The sequence below is a fragment of the Cervus elaphus genome, chromosome 21 (assembly GCF_910594005.1).
Source record: "Cervus elaphus chromosome 21, mCerEla1.1, whole genome shotgun sequence".
Taxonomy (NCBI): Eukaryota; Metazoa; Chordata; class Mammalia; order Artiodactyla; family Cervidae; genus Cervus; species Cervus elaphus.
Window position 1 is genome coordinate 25,628,612 of NC_057835.1, and position 18,478 is coordinate 25,647,089.

General features: G+C 41.5%; 1 protein-coding gene across 2 annotated transcripts in view; it reads right to left on the reverse strand.

Annotated features, from left to right (window-relative positions):
• Positions 1-1,023: 1,023 nt before the first annotated feature.
• Positions 1,024-18,478, reverse strand: part of ATP6V1H (ATPase H+ transporting V1 subunit H) — a 43,703-nt gene continuing 26,248 nt past the window's right edge. For both annotated transcript variants that reach the window (XM_043880024.1, XM_043880023.1), the window contains 4 exons: positions 16,401-16,526; positions 15,693-15,794; positions 13,982-14,095; positions 1,024-1,490 (listed from right to left, as the gene is read on the reverse strand). In XM_043880024.1, coding sequence (XP_043735959.1) covers positions 1,430-1,490; positions 13,982-14,095; positions 15,693-15,794; positions 16,401-16,526 — 403 coding nt within the window. In that variant the 3' untranslated portion in view covers positions 1,024-1,429. The remainder of the gene's footprint in view (positions 1,491-13,981; positions 14,096-15,692; positions 15,795-16,400; positions 16,527-18,478) is intronic.

The following is an 18,478-nucleotide window of genomic DNA, read 5'->3' on the forward strand; positions in this document are numbered from 1 at the left end:
CCAAAAAAGAAGTTTCCCACCACAAAAAAGAATTTTAAAACAATAAAAGTAGTTAAAAATAATTTTTAAATGAGCAGAGGACTTGAAGAGGTATTTTTCCAAAGACATACAGATGGCAAACAGGCACATGAAGAGATGCTGAACAGTAATCACCAGATAACTGCAAATCAAAGCCACAATGAAACATAACCTCACAGCTGTGAGAAGCTATTATCAGCAAGAGGAGGTAACAAGTGTTGGCAAGGATGTGGCAAAAAGGGATCCCTTGTGCACTGTTGGTGGGAATGTGAGTCGGTACAACTACTGTGGAAAAACAGTATGGAGGTTCCTCAAAAAGTTAAAAATTGAGCTACCGTACAATCCAGCAATTTCACTTCTGGGTATTTATCCAAAGGAAATGAAAACATTAGTTCAAAAAGCAATCAGATTTGTGGTTGTCAGAGGCATGGGGTGGGAGAAGTGGGAACTGGATGAAGGTGATCAAGTCAACCTTTTCAATCTTTTATCCTTAAACAGGAGATGGTGCTAGGAGTGTCTTTCTATAGAAGAAAACTTACCATGTAAACTATTAGCCTTACCACCTTTACTCGACAATCAGAGAACTGCTCAGAATGAAAAGTGAAAATGAAAGAAAAATGAGACTCAGACCAGGCGATGAGGTTAAAAACAAAAGGCTCAGATCTGAGGGAGGTAAACCTACAGGCCATGGATGTCCCCATGAAGGCTGGGAGTTCCAGAATAAAAGGTGGGAGGTTGAAATAAAATACCTATTGGCAATATTTAAACCAGAAAGTATTAAAAGAAAATAGACTTGAAGTACTAAAATCCAAGAGTAAATAAGAAATCAGTGAAAATAACCTAAAGCTAAAATTCCTCACTGCGTTTCATAAGAAAGTCTCTTAGATGACAGCATCATGTTAAGAGCTCATTTAACATTTTAAGGTTTTCTCAATACTAGCAGAAGACTGCTGCAATGTGCATGTGTGGATGGGCAGGCGGATGGATGGAAGACAAAAATACATATGAATTCAAAACATTTATTTACCATTCACCACTCTGAAAATACAATTCTCCCAATTTGGGTGGGACAAAAGGTATTTTTGTTACAGTTCAAGTCAGGAACAAGGAAAGAGAAAAGATGCATTTGGAGTGAGAATGCTTTAATAATCCTATATTCATTCCAGAGAACAATAAATACACAAATTACGAGCAGTATATGTAACAGCAATATTTTCCTTAGATACAGAAAGCACCTACTTTAAGACAACTTAATGGGAAATCAGCATTGGGGAAAGCTACACAACAGAAGAAAATGACACATAAAATGAGGAATGGTTTGTTCTTGACCGCAGTTACTGAGACCCACTCCAGGTCTTCTACCCCAGGTGAGGGGACCGCTGGAGATCCAAGGGAAGCCCTGAGAGCCCGTTCAGCTCCGGGCGGCTGCAGTCTGCGGCTGTTCAGACTGGAGTTGTTTACCTAGATATTCCCTGAAACACAGGAAGGACAGCAAGGGAGGTTAGAACTGAATCAGTAAAGAGTCCTTTTCAAAACTGAAGCATAATATACAGTCATCTCTGCTCACTTTAACATCTAAAAACTGAGCCACAGAAAACTGATCTTGCCTAAGTTCAGAGATCAGGTTCACACTCCAGCTGACCACTTGGTGGAGAGCTCTTGGTGTTCACGGGGGGGCTGGCTGAGGGATGGGTGTGAAGGCGGCTCAGTGGCCATGGGGGTCAGCGTTTCCAGCCGTCAGCCACCGCTCCACCTCTCCTGGTCTTAGCACCTCCGTCAAGTGGCCTTTGGGGGCCCCCAGGATCCACAGGCACAGAACCCTGGGATGGGGTGAGTCTTGGCCCCTGCACTGTTCACCCTCTCCCATGACAGTCTCAGCCCAAAGCCATCCCGGCTTGAAGACCCCTGTCAAACAACACAGAACCCAGACAGGAAGAGCATGCGCTCTGGGAACTAGCACAAGTGAGGGGACAGAACTCCACGGGGCTCGGAGGAGGCTGTGGTTTAAACACACGAGCCTGACTGAACTTCCTGTGGCGTGACAGTGGCTTGTGGGTTTATCTTTTTATCCCAGTAGGAAAGTTCTTAGCACTGACTCACTCTAGGTATCATATGAAGCACATCATCTATTATTGTATTAGTGAGAATAACCACCCTAACATAGACAATAGGCATCTTTTCTTCAACCAACAGCTAAGTTTTAATTTATGTAAAGGTCAAAACAGAAGTCTACAAATTTTATTAGAAAATAAAAGAGTTTATGGTCACAGTCAATGCTAGCGCCCTGAGGAAGATTCCAACCAGAGAGCGTTTGTGGCTGCATAGGTCTGTGAGGTTTAGGTAGAAGGGGGCTGGGAAATACAATGCTTACTGTAGAAAGCCCAGACCTCAGATACACAGTCTGCCCTCCACCCCTGCAGCATCCTTGTCTGCAGATTCAACCAGCAGCAGCAGAAGAACACTCCTCCCAGACGATCCACGGACACGGAGGATCGTCTGTGAAGGGCTCGAGTGCCCGGGGATCTGAAGCCACGCTGAGTCCTGGAACAAACACCGTCCAATACTGAATGGAGGCACAAGAGCCTGCCCTACATGTCGGGGACCCAGCTGACAAAGCTCTGGAGAAAAATCGACTCCCTGGGCTCGGCCTGGAAAGCGTGGTGATCTGCTGTCCTGACACCCAGTGTGGTCAATTCTAACACTCCTGAGCACACCTGAGCTGCCTGCGAGTCCTGTGTGCCGCCAGGCACACGGCAGTCCTGACACCAGGGGCCTGCGGCTGGGAACACACAAAGGTCGCCTCACCCACAGTGACTTACAGGCCACCGTGGGGACCTGGGCACGGGCGTGCCTGCATGTCCTCCTCTCCCCTCCGCAGCACCTGGGAGCGGGTGTCTCATCTCCACCCACAGGGGAGGGAAAGCTGTGGCCACCTGCTCAGGGCAGAGCGGGCAGGTGAATTGCCAGGCACAGGCCCGTTCCTCTCTCTATTGAGAGGCTGCCCGGCCTCCAATAAAAGAGATTGCAGAGAGCAGACACTGTTCCACCTTTACAGTAGATGATAACAACAACAACAATAATAATGAGTAAGGAAATGTCGCTCAGTCATGCCCAACTCTGTGCGACCCCATGGACTACACAGTAGCTGGAACTCTCCCGGCCAGAATACTGGAGTGAGTGGTGGTGGTGGTTTAGTCGCTAAGTTGTATCTGACTCTTGCGACCCCACTGCCTGCCAGGCTCCTCTGTCCATGGGACTCTCTAGGAAAGGATACTGGGTCGCCATCTCCTTCTCCAGGGGATTTTCCCGACCCAGGGATTGAACCCAGGTCTCCTGCATCGCAGGCAGATTCTTTACCAGCTGAGCCACAAGGGAAGCCCAAGAATACTGGGGTGGGTAGCCTATACCTTCAGAATCTTCCTGACCCAGGAATCAAACCTGGGTCTCCTGCATTGCCAGTGTATTCTTTACCAGCTGAGCTACCATGCCTTTGGGTTAAGGCTACATTATTGGCTCAGACAGTAAAGCGTCTGTCTGCAATGCAGGAGACCTGGGTTCGATCCCTGGGTTGGGAAGATACCCTGGAGAAGGAAATGGCAGCCCAGTCCAGTATTCTTGCCGGAAAATCCCATGAACCAAGAGCCTGGTAGGCTACCATCCATGGGGTTGCAAACAGTCAGACACGACTGAGTGACCTCACTTCACTTCACTGTCAGGCAAAAGGAAGAGCGACTATCGACTTCACTTCAGGGGATGAAAACACATCTCTAACAGGACTTTACAGAGCTATCTAAGTGAGTTATCTGAGTACTGAGTCAGTCTCTCTACACATGAAGATTAATATACCAATTCAACTCACAGTTCACTCAAAGGGCATCTGATATGTACCAGCAATCCACAGGAGCTGGACATTAAACCGTTATTTCTACAGCCCAAAAAGCAAAATTTGAGATGTGTAGTACTTCCTTCTCTAATGTCATCCATAACTCTGTAGGGAAACAAAATCTGCCACCCCACAGAATGTCTCTTCAACATGATGATTATTTTTAAGAAACAGTTCATGAAGTCTTTTCACCTGCCCCTTACCTGCCTACAGACCTCAGATGAAGGGCCTGGCCCAGAAGAGCACTATCCTAGGAGATCTACAAAAAGCACAGGCCAGGTGTGGGGAGCTGGATGGGGCCTGGAAAACAGAGTCCTCTCTGTGTCCCACCATCCCGGCAAGTCCCCACAAACATCTGTTCTCCAAGCACCTGCTTGTCTGTCTCCGTGTGAACTGCCTCCTGTCTGCTGAAGTCGTCAATGTCCACCCCTTCTCCTCCTCCTCTCAGATGCCATGGAAGCCTCCTAGGACAGGCCCCTGTGCATATGTGATTAACTCTGACTTTCTCCTGTTAATCTGGCTCATGTCAAATTCTTAGACCATCTAGAAGAACTTAGAAAGGCAGAGGACAATTTTTTTCTTTTTCCAAAATCTTAACATCTCTTGAGATGTCAGCACTTCTGAAAACTGAAAAAATGGGGAGTGTGAAGACATATTTCCCTTTTAAAAAATCCAGGTAAGAAACAGCCCACACAAGACATCATGTTGAATGCTGAGAGAGAGCTCGTATGTGGTTAAGAAACACCGATTTCATTCTCTTGTCAGGGGTATAAAAGATCTACATCTCAGCATCCATGATCCTGACAAACAGCTTCCCAGTTGCTGTGAGCACCCCCTGAGAGAGCTGAAACCTGAAAGATGGTCTGAGGGTGACGCCAGCCCCAGGGCACCGGGAAGTACCGACCTGGCCTATGCTTACACTAACTCCAAGAACAACATGAGGCCTGCACTGTATTACGATTGAGGGCCAAACCCTCACTGTACTTCAGTTCAGTTCAGTCGCTCAGTCGTGTCCGACTCTTTGCGACCCCATGAATCGCAGCACGCCAGGCCTCCCTGTCTATCACCAACTCCCGGAATTTACTCAAACTCATGTCCATCGAGTCGGTGATGCCACCCAGCCATCTCATCCTCTGTCGTCCCCTTCTCCTCCTGCCCCCAATCCCTCCCAGCATCAGGTACTTAGGGTTGTTTAAATATTCAAACATTTTTATTCATTCTTTAGAACTATAGTTGAAGACACTGACTAAATAATTTTTTAAATTTTTTTATTTTTAATTGAAGGGTAACTGCTTTACAGTATTATACTGGTTTCTTCCAAACATCAGCATGAATCAGCCATAGGTATACCTATGACTATATGATTTAAAAGCATGGTAACTTCAGCTATGTAATTTAGTGCCAGGAAAAGAATGAACGAACTGTCTCCTGACAAACATATTAATCTGTGAAAACTATGGTCTCACTTATTTTCCTTTTTGCCTTGGCTGCCAAGAAAGTCAGTAGGAAATTTACTTTTACTATCATTTTTGAACTATTTTCTCTAGTCTTCATTTTAGTATGTACATTTTCATAACTAAAATGATAATGAACCTAGAATTCTCCATCCCACATCTTTCCATGAGTTTATCATAATAATGACTAAAACTACAACAGAGTCATAATTTTATTTCTCTTAATCTTTACCAATTCTGTTTTGGAAAACAATTAGGTATAAATCATAAAGGAAATATTCTTTTTTGAATGTATAAAAACAATTCATTTTTGAAAATATAGTTTTCCAGTACAGACTTCTACTTAGTAAAGAGAAAAAACAAATTTCAAATATGTTATATATAGTTCTGTTTTCTTTCATGCAAATTCACTACAGTTTACTCAGCTGGAGTTATTCGTCCAGCTTTTATGATGCTTTTGAGTATTATACACAAAGCAAATTATGTTTTATGAACCATGTGAAAAATCTTAGTGCTCTCCCTCATCTGTATCTAATTGACAGGAACACATTTAAACTGCAAACTTAAGTGTGTGTGTGTGTGTGTGTGTGTGTGTGTGAGCCGCTCAGTCGTGTCCAACTCTTTGTGACTCCATGGACTGTAGCCCGCCAGGTTGCTCTGTTCATGGGACTTCCCAGGCAAGAATACTGGAGTGGGTTACCATTTCCTTCTCCAGGGGATCTTCCCAATCCAGGGATCAAACCTGGGTCTCCTGCACTGCAGGCAGATTCTTAACCATCTGAGCCAGCAGAGAAACTGTTTTCACAGCACTTTAAAGTCCCAGCCTGGGAAAAGCAGCGACCAAGGTCACCTGTGCCATCTCCAACATCTGCCTCTTCCGGAGCTGAGCACTGCCTGCCGGATGTGCATCCTCATCTCTACTCTTCCAGTAACGCCCACAGAAGCTACAGCGGAGTCCGTTTTTCAGATGAGGAGCTGGAGTTTAGCACATTAAATGACATGCTGTAAAGTGAGGCTGCTTAGCAGCATGTAGGGTATATAAACCCAAGTCTGTCTGATTTTAAACCTCAGAGTCTTCATCCCTAAATAGCACTGCTTCATGGAACATTATTCCAGCCCCTGGTGGCTGAAGACATGTTATTGCGTAGATGTGAGAATAAACAATTTAAGAACATCACAGCTTGAGTCCTCAACCTATTTTCTCAAATATATTTTCATCACCACTAGCTATTTCATTTTCTAATAGCATTTAAATTTCAAAGACTAAATAAATTAGCAGTATCCCTGAAGAGGTGATCCACAGAATTAAAAAAAACAAAACAATCAGTGATTCTAAAAGTAGAATCTATTTACATGAATTCTGGTCCTAAGAAACAAAAACGTAAGTTTTAAAGGCAGTTGTATTACAGTCTATTAAGAAAGCAACTTGGGCAAAATTCACAATAACAAAGATATCTTTCCCACAGGAATTCAAGCAATCAAACCTTAATAAACTAGCTACAAAATCTAAATATCATTAGCCAAATCCAGAGTTTCTTCAACTCCAGTTTATGTTCAGACCAGTCCAGGCCCTCCTTACCCATCACCTCTACCCTCTGTGACCCACAAAGCAGCAGTCTTAAGCACTTCATCATTTTTCTCACACACGGTTATGATGTGCCATGCATTGGGCCACTCAAAGCATTAGGTATGACAGCAAATGCCCCTTTTCCTTTTTTTAGAGATTTTCTTTTTAGAGCAGTTTTAGGTTCACAAAAACATTGAGAGGAAAACACAGAGATTTCCCAGATATACCTAGTCCCCACACACATGGAGCCTCCCCCACCATGAACGTCCCACATCAGAGGGTATACTTGTTACCAAGCATGAACCGACACTGACACATCTTAATCACCCAGTCTCAGCTCACCTAGCTCACATTTGCACACCATCACATTTGTACACCATCACATTTGCACACCATCACATTTGTACAGCCCCCAGGTGCGCTAGGACCCTGAGTGATTAAGATGTGTCAGTGTCGGTTCATGGTTGGTAACAAATGCTTGGACAAATGTACAACGACAATTTCACACAGTATTTTCAGTGTCCTAAAATTCCTCTGTGTTCTGCCTGTTCATCCTTTCCCTGATTCTCACAATTGATCTTTTCACTGTCTCCACAGTTCTGCTTTTTCTAGATACCGTATATTGGAATTATAGAGTATGTAGCCTTTTCAGATTGGCGTCTTTCAGTTGTTTAGTTGCTAAGTCATGTCTGACTCTTGCAACCCCAGGGACTGTAGCCTGCCAGGCTCCTCTGTTCACAGGATTCTCCCACTTCAAGAATACTGGAGTGGGTTGCCATTTCTTTCTCCAGGGGAGATGATCTCCCCAACACAGGGATTGAACCTGGGTCTCCTGCACTGCAGGCGGACTCTTTACCACTGAGCCACCTGGGAAGCCCTCTTTCACTTAAATCACATGCCTTTAGAATTTCTCAGTGCCTTTCCATGACTTAATGGCTCATTCCTTTTTAACACTCAATAACAGTCCACTGTTTGGACACATGACAGTCTGTTCATCCATTCACTCAAGGAAAGACATCTTGGTAGCTTCCAAAATGTCTGCTACGAACATCCATGTGCTGGATTTTTGTGAGGATGTGAGTTTTCAAACCCTGTGGGTTATTATCAAGGCACACAACTGCTGGGGTAAGAATATGTTCAGTTTTGTAAGAAAATACCAACTGTCTTCCAAAGCAGCTGCACCATGTAGCATCCCCACCAGCAATGAATGAGGATTCCTGCTGCTCCATACCCTCACCAGCATTTGGTGCTGTCACTGTTCCAGATTTCAGCCAATCTAATCGGTGTGTGGTGTTATTTAGCTTTTGTTTTAATCTGCATTCCCCTGATGACATAAGATGTGGAGCATCTTTTCTTAATCTTACCATCAGTATATCTTCTTTGGTGAGGTGTTTGCTGAAGTCTTTGGCTCATTTTTTACTCAAGTTGTTTTCTTATTGTTGAGTTTCCGAAGTTCTTTGTAGGGAATTCCCAGTGGTTCAGTGTTTAGGACTTTGCGCTTTCACTGCCAGGGGCCCAAATTCAATCCCTGGTTGAGGAACTAAGATCCCACAAGCCTCATGGCATGGACAAACGAATAAAAAAAACAAAAGTTCTTTGTGTATTTCAGATAACATTCCTTTATCAAATATGCCTTTTGCAAACATTTTCTCCCAGTCTGTGGTTTGTTTTATTCTGCTGACATTGTCTTTCACAGAGCAGAACTTTTTAATTTTAACCAAGTCCAACTTCTCAATTATTTCTTTCATGAATCAGGTCTTTGGTGGTGTATCTAAAAAGGCATCACCATGTCCAAGGTCACCTGGATTGTCTACATTATCTTCTAGGAATTTTTATATTTGGTCCATGATCCATTTTGAGTTAGCTTTTGTAAAGGTTGTAAGGTCTGTGTCCAGGTCCTTTTTTTTTTTTTTTTGGCATGTGGATGGGCAGTTGTTCCATCGCAATCTGTTGAAAAGACTACTTTTATTTCACTGCATTGCCTTCACTCCTCTGGCAGAGATCAGCTGATTACATTTAAGGGGCCCTATTTCTGGGCTTTCTATTCTGTTCCATTGATCTGTTTGTCTACTCTTTTACCAATACCATATTATCTTGATTACTGTAGTCTTATAGTAAGTCTTCAAGTCAAATTCTGCCTGTCCCTTGCTGCTACATAGGAAAGTGACTGACTTTTGTGTACTAACCTTATTTCCTGCAGCTTTGCTATAATTGCTTATTAGTTCCAAGAAGACTCTTTTTTTGTCAAGCCTCTAGGATTTTCTACATGGATGATCATGTCATCCAGGAGCAAAGACTGTTTCAAGTCTTCCTTTTCAATCTGGATACCATTTATTTTTTCTTGTCTTAATGCTTTGGCTAGAACTTCCAGTACAAAGAAGTTGTGAAAGGAGACCCCTATGTTTTATACCTTATCTTTGTGGGAAAGATTCCAGTTATTCAGCATTAAGTATGATGTTAGCTAAAGGGTTTTTTAAAAATAGATATTCTTTATCATATTGAGAAAGAACTCTATTCCTAGTTTACTGGAACAGGTGTTTTATTTTGTCAGATGCTTTTTCTGCATCTATAGTTATAATCCAGGAGTTGGTGCAAACTCCAGGAGTTGGTGATAGACAGGGAAGCCTGGCATGCTGCAGTCCATGGGGTCGCAAAGAGTTAGACACAACTGAGCAACTGAACTGAACTGATGGTTAAAATCATGTGATTTTTCTTCTTCTTTTTGTTGATGTGATGGATTATATTAAATGATTCTCAAATGCCTAACCAGCCTTGCATATCTGGAATAAATTTCACTTGGTTTTGGTGTATGATTCTTTTTATATGTTGTTGGATTCAGTGTGTTACTATTTCGTTGAGGATTTTTGTATCTATGTTCATAAGAGATTCTGGTCTATGGTTTTCTCGTGTCTTTGTCTGGTTTTGGTATTAGGTGATGCTGGCCTCACAAAATGAGTTAGGAAGTATTCTGTCTGCTTCTAACCTCTTAAAAAGATTGCAAAGAATTGATCTAACATTTCTTCCTCAAATGGTTGGTAGAATTCAACAGTGAACCCAAGTAGGCCTGGTGTTTTCTGTAGACAGCCATATCCAGTCTACTAATAAGTCCATCAAAGGCATTTTTCACTTCTGCTACAGGATTTTTGACTTCTGACATTTCTTTTTGGTCCTTTCTTAGGATTTCTATCTCTCTGTTTAACTTGTTCATCTGTTCTTGCATGCTGTCTACTTCATCCATTAGAGTCCTACGTATGTTAATCATGGTTGTTTAAAGTTTCCAGCCTGATCTCCCAACATTCTCGCCATGGCTTGTTCTGATACTTACTTTGTCTTTTTTTCTTTTTGGTATGCTTTGTAGTATTTTCTTGATAGTTGGATTTGGTGTGCTGGGTAAAAGAAACTGTTATAAATAAATGTTAAATAACATGGTGGTGAGGCAGGGTGAAAGGAAGCTTTTTGAGTCCTATGATCTGGTCTCAGTTGTCACTGAACCTGGACCCTGAGATTGTGACCTTCATGAGTGTCCCTTAGGGTTTTTCTACCCTTCTGGGTGGGACAGGATGGTCAGCGCCGCTGGAGCTGGTCATTTTCCTTCCCCAGGTCAGTCAGACTCTGATGACACCCCAGCAGGCTGGGTTAATGACTCTCCACTGAGTACAGGCCTGGTTAAGAACAAGAGCTCTGGGCTGTTTCAGAATGGTTCCTCTCCCCTTTCTGACACAAGGCCATGGGAGTTCTTCTTAGATATTTACTGTGGTACACTGGTCTGGCTTCTGGAGAGAATTCTCACTGTATTGGCCCACCCCCCAACCCCCCATCTAGATCCCCTAGACTAGTGTATACTGCACCTCCTGCGATTCACCGGCCATAGTCCAGCCTCCTCCAGGCGCTGGTCCCTCACTGTCCCCTCGTCTGAGTCCTGCTCCTCTGAGCAGCAAGTCTGCATTCATGTGCCTCCTCAGTCTCAGTTGCAAAGTGTATCCTGCCTTCTCCTGTGGGTTCAACATGGGTTGCTTGACTTTTCAGTCTGTTCAGCTGTTTACTTGTTCAGATGGAGTGGAGACTTCAAGCTCCATACCTGTATAACCAGAACCAGAAGTCCCTCCTTTTCACTTTAAATGCCAATTTCGGATCAAGTACTTATAACCAAAAGCAATCAGCACAACGCAGAACACGCCTCTAAATGACCACAGCACAAACAAATTTAGTTATGCAACACGTCATGTGCTGTTACAAGCACTCTTAAGAAGACAGAACAGGAGCAAAGTCCACATTCAGGGCTTATTGTAGACTCCTTTTACTTGAATTATATTTAGAATGCAACAACAGTCTTACCTGAGAATTCCTCCACTAAAAATGTCATAAGAATAATGTGGAAAACTCCAGGCAGCCCACAATTTTCTAAATTGATTTTGGAAAATGTTAAACTCGGAAATGTCATACGTTTATTTAAAATTATATGGAATGTTATAGTAACATGATTATTAAGGCTAAAAATTAAAACTTACTAAGGTGTTTTTCCCTTCAATTCTGTTCATATGTAATTCTTTTAATCACTGCATTTATGGCTAGGTACTTACAGAATAACTAAAATACCCCAGTCAGATGTAAAGATTGAAGGATAAAAGCAGCATCACTCACACCCTTGGCTTTGTGAGGTCTCTCAGTTATATTATTTACCTACACATAAAAGAACTAGAGAGTCTAATGCTCTTAACTTATTATTCTGCTTGAAAATAGGTTGGAAAAGAATCTAGAAACAAAGAGAAAGTTCTACACAAGATCCTCTACCTACAAAATTCAGTGTTTCTTTCCTGAAGTCCTGAGCTGTCCATATGCACATATGGCTGCTTCTGAATTAGAGGCTGATTACATTTAAAATCATTCTGTAGGAGAGAAACGATGACATTTTATGATGTTAGATTATAATGCAGAGCTGAGAGTCTATACAAAAGTTCTCTAGACTAAGTTGTCATTGTTTATATCTATTTTGCCAAATTCAAGAATATAAAAATCCAGTCTTGTTCAAAAGAACGAGGGACATACCAGGAACTGCATGTGGGGACGGGAAGGCCAGAGCCTGCACATCCACTCAGCAGGGCCATGGGTGGGACTGGCCCGTTCGAGGCTCCCTGAGCTGCAGGGACCCCAGTGTGTGCCTTCTGCCCCCTCCATCCATTCTGCCCCCCATACTCCACCCACATCAGTTGGGGCTACATGTAACCCATTATTCATACACACAGGTGTCCAGTGGAGGGGGAAACGCTGGCTACTCTACATCCTGCAAGTCACAGAAATAATCCAGAAATCAGTCATAAACTCCTGACAAAGAAGTGAGCAATATTTTCACATGATAATGTAAAACTCTACACTCCATGTTCCATAAACCAGGGATAAATCCATCTCTGCATCACCAAGAAAAGTGAACTGAACCCTCAGAGCAGAATCCAAATCGAGACCCAGAGACAATCCAGGTCCATGATTTCCTAAGTTTCCAGTTTATACTCAAAATGTAATTTTAGACTTAAAACCAAAAAGTCATTCTCCTCAGTAAAAAAGAAATGCTAACTTCACTATATCCACAATTATAACTTAGTCTAATCAACAGAAATCTTGGGAATAATGAAACACCAAAAACGTAAAAATCATTTATGGTAGAAAAGTCAAAAAGTAAACCAGGAGAGTGCTGGAAATCTGGAAACTGGGCCTCAGAGCAAAGCGGTAACAGAGAAAACATGCTCGATACTGTCAGGAAACGCTGCTGCTGCCGCCACTCAGATAGACTCGTATTCTACTTTGACCCATAGCTGTATTTTAATTATTTTCTGTCACTGTTTTGTACTAAAATACACCATTTCTAAAAATTTGTTTTAATTAAACCAAGACAAACTAAATGCTCAGAGGAAACCAAATCAATTACGTTTTCAGGTTTTATTTGGTGTGAAACATCTTCTGAACACCAGTACCATGGTTTAGTTAAAAAGCCTCTATTTTAGGAAAGTAGAGCAGTAGGCTTTACCAGCTTGGTTACCTGCATAAAGATACTGATTCAAAATCCTTTTACATTTGGAAAATAATGCTGCCAAAGGTTTTCCTTCCAAATGGCATTCTATTTGGTCTCACACCAATTTGATGTTGAATAACTTGCTATTACTGGAGCAGTTTACATCCTCTGGCACAAAGTGCCATAGAAATGTGTCTGTCACTACAAATGCTACAGTTTAATCAACTGTGGATTCTAATCCACAGTTAGAATTCTTTCTAACTGGATTCTAATCTTCATATGAAAATTCTTTTAATAAAGAAAGTACAGGAAAATGCTAAAGCTAAGTTTCTCCACTAAAGAGGATTTATCATAATTAAAACACTAAAGCTAAAATATTTTGGCACATAACTAGAGAAAAGGGGGAGAAAGGATATTCTCTAATTGGCTAGTCAATGATAAAGAGCAAATAGACCAGTTATTGGCCATAAAAAAATTTACTTTTCCTTTTGTAATCATACGTCAAAAAATTTACTGTGAGACTAAATCAAATTCCTAAATTCAAGGCCAAGTTTTAAATTTTAAATGTTTCATCTTGAATGCATGATCATTTGAACAATAAAATTCTCGACCAAAAAATTTTCTCCACTGCCAAAGGGAACACTCTTAGCCATCCTATGCCATACTCAGCTTTTTTTTCACATCATAAATGCACAGTTAAAAAATAAAAATGCTAAACTGAACAATAAACTTTTCAAGAGAAATAACTATTCAAATGAAATTTTTATTAACAAGACAAGAATTATACTTCAGCAACCCTACTGAACCTCACAGAGGATGAGACGGTTGGATGGCATCACCAACTCAACAGACATCGACTGAACAACAAAGTACTTTGCATGTGCATTTTTTGAGAACATTAATGCAGTTGTTTTCTAAACTATCACATCACTGCTCTGAATGGCTAAAATCTAACTCTAGGTATTAATCTAAATCACTGCTTTTCAAAACCAGCACTCAGGAAGTGTTTCCATAAGAACATGTGGATGGAAACTCGGGGGTCGGGGGGCACCTACCAGTTGTGCACCATGAGCTTCTGTACGGCCAGGAGGGCGTTGTAGCGCACCTGCTGGTCCTCGTGGTGCATGTGGTTCATCACCAGCTGCTTCCCACCCAGCTGTTCAATGACCCTGTGGGACAGAAGCGGCAGTGACTTTCCAATGCCTGTTGCTGGTCACACAGACAGAGCCCCAACCCCCAACCGCCCAGGAGTTTCACAAAGAGAAGTTACCATACTGCTAAGTAAACAACACACATCTTTTTAAAATATCATTTCTCCCAAATCACAGATTTGAAGTATTCATACATTTTCTCTTGAATTCCTAATGATAAGTCCAATTGTTATCCTCATTTCCTAGTCTGGGCAAATATGATCAATCTGGACTGCTAGGGTAATCTATATTACAGTGTTCCAGGCAGTTGAGTATTAAGTTCTTTATTACCAGCATTTGTGGCTTGCTTAAAAATTAGTGTACTGCATACCACCTAATGGCTGAAATAATATCAGATCAATATTAAGCCCAGCAGCTGCCATTCTGGGAGCCAGATACAGGCTCAGAAGCAGGCAGCAGGGAACACAAGGTTAAAAAACACCTCATGAAGCCATGTTAATTTCCTGAGAAAGACAAGGTTTGTTAAGATATCTGCCCTTTCCTGTAATGATGGAGTATGCCATCATGACCTGGTGGGCCGTGAAAGAGATGAGAGATTCCTCTTGACAAAAGCACCAAGAGGACTGACAATCACACCGCTGTCACTGCCCCCCCGCAACACCCTGAAAAATCCAGTCACTACAGACACAAAAGCGAAGTGCAAATGGTAATTGCATCACGAAAGGAAGAAGGGTCCCTGATTGTCTGCCAGGACAGGGCCCTGCCAAGAGCCAGTGGGTGTCTCAAGTCTAGCCCAGCAGTGTGGGTGCCTGGTGGCCAACACCACCACACAGTCAGTGGCTGGGACGCCTTAGTGCAGCGAGGCTGCCGGTGGGGCAAGAGAACCTAGAGGGGAGACACGGGTCGGGGTGACAGAGAGGCTTCACCTAGAGACATTCTTGTATGTTATTTTTAGAACATTTTTTTTTAATGTACCGTATTGAGAAAAAAGAAATGTGTAGTATAATTATATCCAGTCTTTATGAGTGCTTGTTCCATGCCAGGTACTATGGATTAAAACAGCACCTTACCTAACACATCAGTTCAGTCCTTTACCAACTACATTATAGTAACTCAGTTGCTGAATTTAGCAAATTTCTTCCTGTCACTGAAGACAACGAACCCCCGTTTGTGGTGCTAATGTGGGGACTGCAGAATAGGAAGCTGATGTGATCATTTTCCCCCCAAAAGAGCTTCTTCCATCACATTCATTCATCCTACTCAGTTCAGTAACAATTCAATGTTATAACAAGTAACAGTAATAATCGAAAAATTACCAGTACTCATGAAATGGCTTTTAAATTACATCATACAGACCAAAGAAAATCCTGAACGTGAAATTTCTAGAGAGATCTCTATTGGCTAAGGCACAGTTGTGTTCCACACATGTGCTTCTATTCTTATACCACCCATTTTTAATTAGGTTTATCATTTACCATGATTTCCAGCATTATGGTCACCTTGATTCCACTTACTCCATCAGCTCCCAGCTAAATGACTACTTTACAGGAGTGTACGAGTTAGGACCCTTGCTGACCATCTCAGGGCACACGAGGTAACCAGGTTCTTCCCTTACCGCTTGCCTCGAGGGTAATGGCGCACATACTCCCCAACGTCATGGGCGGCAACAGCTAAGACTTGGGGATCGTCGGACACCTCCAGAAGTTTGGTCAAAATTCTGAAATAAATTTAATTCAAAGAGAGACTGATTTCTAATCCTTTTCTAGAGCACAAGAAAACACACGTATAATGGTGATACTTTCTCAAAAATGTACATTTATAAATATAACCGTATTTTCTCCAAGTTTCACTATTACAAACAGTACATTGCACATCATTTATTGAACATAAGTTAGCAGCCTTCAGACCTTTTAAACACACATAATAGGTCACTTTCAGATTCATAATGTCCACTGCCCACAAGTCCCACAGTATCAGGGGGAGAGTGGGAGGGAGAACGCAGGTGGCGCGCGGGGGGGCGTCAGGGCAGTGAAGCGCTCCCGTGTGACAGAGCGTGTCCAGAGCACTGACAGGATCCTTACAGAGCGGGGGAGACAAGTGAACACCAACAAAACCTGAACAGGCATTCCCCTGGGAAAAGGGTAACCCAAACGGCCAAGAAGCACATGAAAAGGTATTCAACCACATCAGTAAGCAAGAAAAAATACGCTAAAACCACGGACTATCCAAAAACTTAAAGGAGGACAAAAATATGTCCATGAGTATGTGGAACGACGGAGTTTATTTCGCATGTAAACTGGAATTAACTGAATGTGAAACTTACTTCAAGAGCTCATAATTCTTTTCATTTAACCTCGCAGCATTCTCTCTCCAAAATTTCTCAGATTTGTGCACAGGACTCCACTCCAACCTTCCAGACTTAAGTTCTGAACTGTATTCATCAAATGAGCTATAAAAAATTTGAAAGAATTCAAAGTTTGTAAGAATCTGAGAGATACTCCAAAATGTAAAAAATGCAGAACATCTTCATTAATGATTTAACTATAGAGACTGAGCATCCTTTATATATTACCCCTGAACAAAGTTTAAACAGCTTAAATCTTCAGTAAGCCACGTGAAATTGATTTAGAACACTGAGATACAACGTTACTGTCAAATTTGAATGCTCATCATGAGATGTTAAAAGGAGCACTTGTTTCCAAAATCCTTATTCTAATATACACATGAATATATGTCACTAAAATATCTGATAATTTAGCATCATTTCTACCACACCACTAAAATACTGTACTTAACAGACCACTCAATATGGTAGGATACATTTACGTAAACAGTGTGTTACTTTAACATAAAATAAAGTAGTATATTCTATTATATTTTAAATGTCAAACTGTGATATGGCACTAGAAAAATAAAAACACATACCTCAGGACAATATTTTTAACCATGATTATCAACAATGTAGAGATAATTCACTAATTGAATTAGCCCACTAGAGATTAATAATAGAAACAAAACCTCTGTACATGGAACAAACTGAAATGCATTTTAATTAAAAAATTATTCACTATGCCTATGTGCTAAGTCGCTTCAGTTGTGTATGACCCTTTGAGATCCTATGGACTATAGCCCACCAGTTCCTGTCCATGGGATTGTTGTTTTTGTTTTGGCTCCATCTCTTCATTCTTTTTGGAGTTATTTCTCTACTGATCTCCAGTAGCATATTAGGCACCTACCGACCTGGGGAGTTCATCTTTCAGTGTCCTAGCTTTTTGCCTTTTCATACTGTTCATGGGGTTCTCAAGACAATACTGAAGTGGTTTGCCATTCCCTTCTCCAGTGGACCACATTTTGTCAGAACTCTCCACCATGACCCGTCTGTCTTGGGTGGCCCTACACAATATGGCTCATAGTTTCATTGAGTTAGACAAGGTTGTGTGGTCCATGTGATCAGATGGGTTAGTTTTCTGTGATTGTGGTTTTCAGTCAGAAGAATCAGTAAGTAGTAAAAATTGGCGAGCATGGATTAAATAATTTAGAAAATTATCACTAATCTTAATTATTTTTTTAAAAGGATCTCAAATCATTATTACAGAAGAACTAATGATAATTTTTAAAAATAAACATAATAAAATGGAACTTATATAAACTGCAAGCCCATGGCTGGCCTATTATACTACAAATAATTTACTCATATTTGCAATTATAAAAAGAGAAAACTCATTCGGCTTTCTTCCATAAAACTCTGTATAAACCACTGATGCAGGTGACAGCTCCCACCTTGACAAAGGCATTTGGGCCTGAAGACCATGGACTGCACTGAGTTATCCGGTAAATACATTCCCAGAGCACACATTACACTGAAGGCATGTGCTGGACACCTTACGGAAAATTCTGTAAGATTAGAACGTCTATCACTATTTTACCAAAAGGAAAACTGAGACTTCAAAATGTCAAGAAACTTGTTCAAGGCCACACATGGACAATAATTCAAACCCCAGCTCCCAAACCCCAACTCTTCTTAGTAAATAACTCTCTTTCCAGAATGTGTCAGTACTTTAAAAACAAAGAATGCACTGGTTAATGGGGAAGATTGTCAAGCTATTACTAAACAAAAAAGAAACAAGACCAGAAGAATAAGTGGAGCCCATTTGCATTTGTGTGTTGGGAGTGGGGGCTAGAAGGTGTTTAGAAATCAAGAGTGTTGGGGGAAGAGGTGAGGAAGATGGGGAAGTGGCCTGGAGTCCCTTCTGGACTGTAATAAGGGAAGGATTTTTCTTTTTACTGCATGTACCTCACTTGCATAATTTTCTAATATAAACAATAAAGCAACAGAAACTTTAAAAAAAAGCATGAAAAAAATACTCTTTCCCTATATGAGCAAACCTCCTCCATAAATGA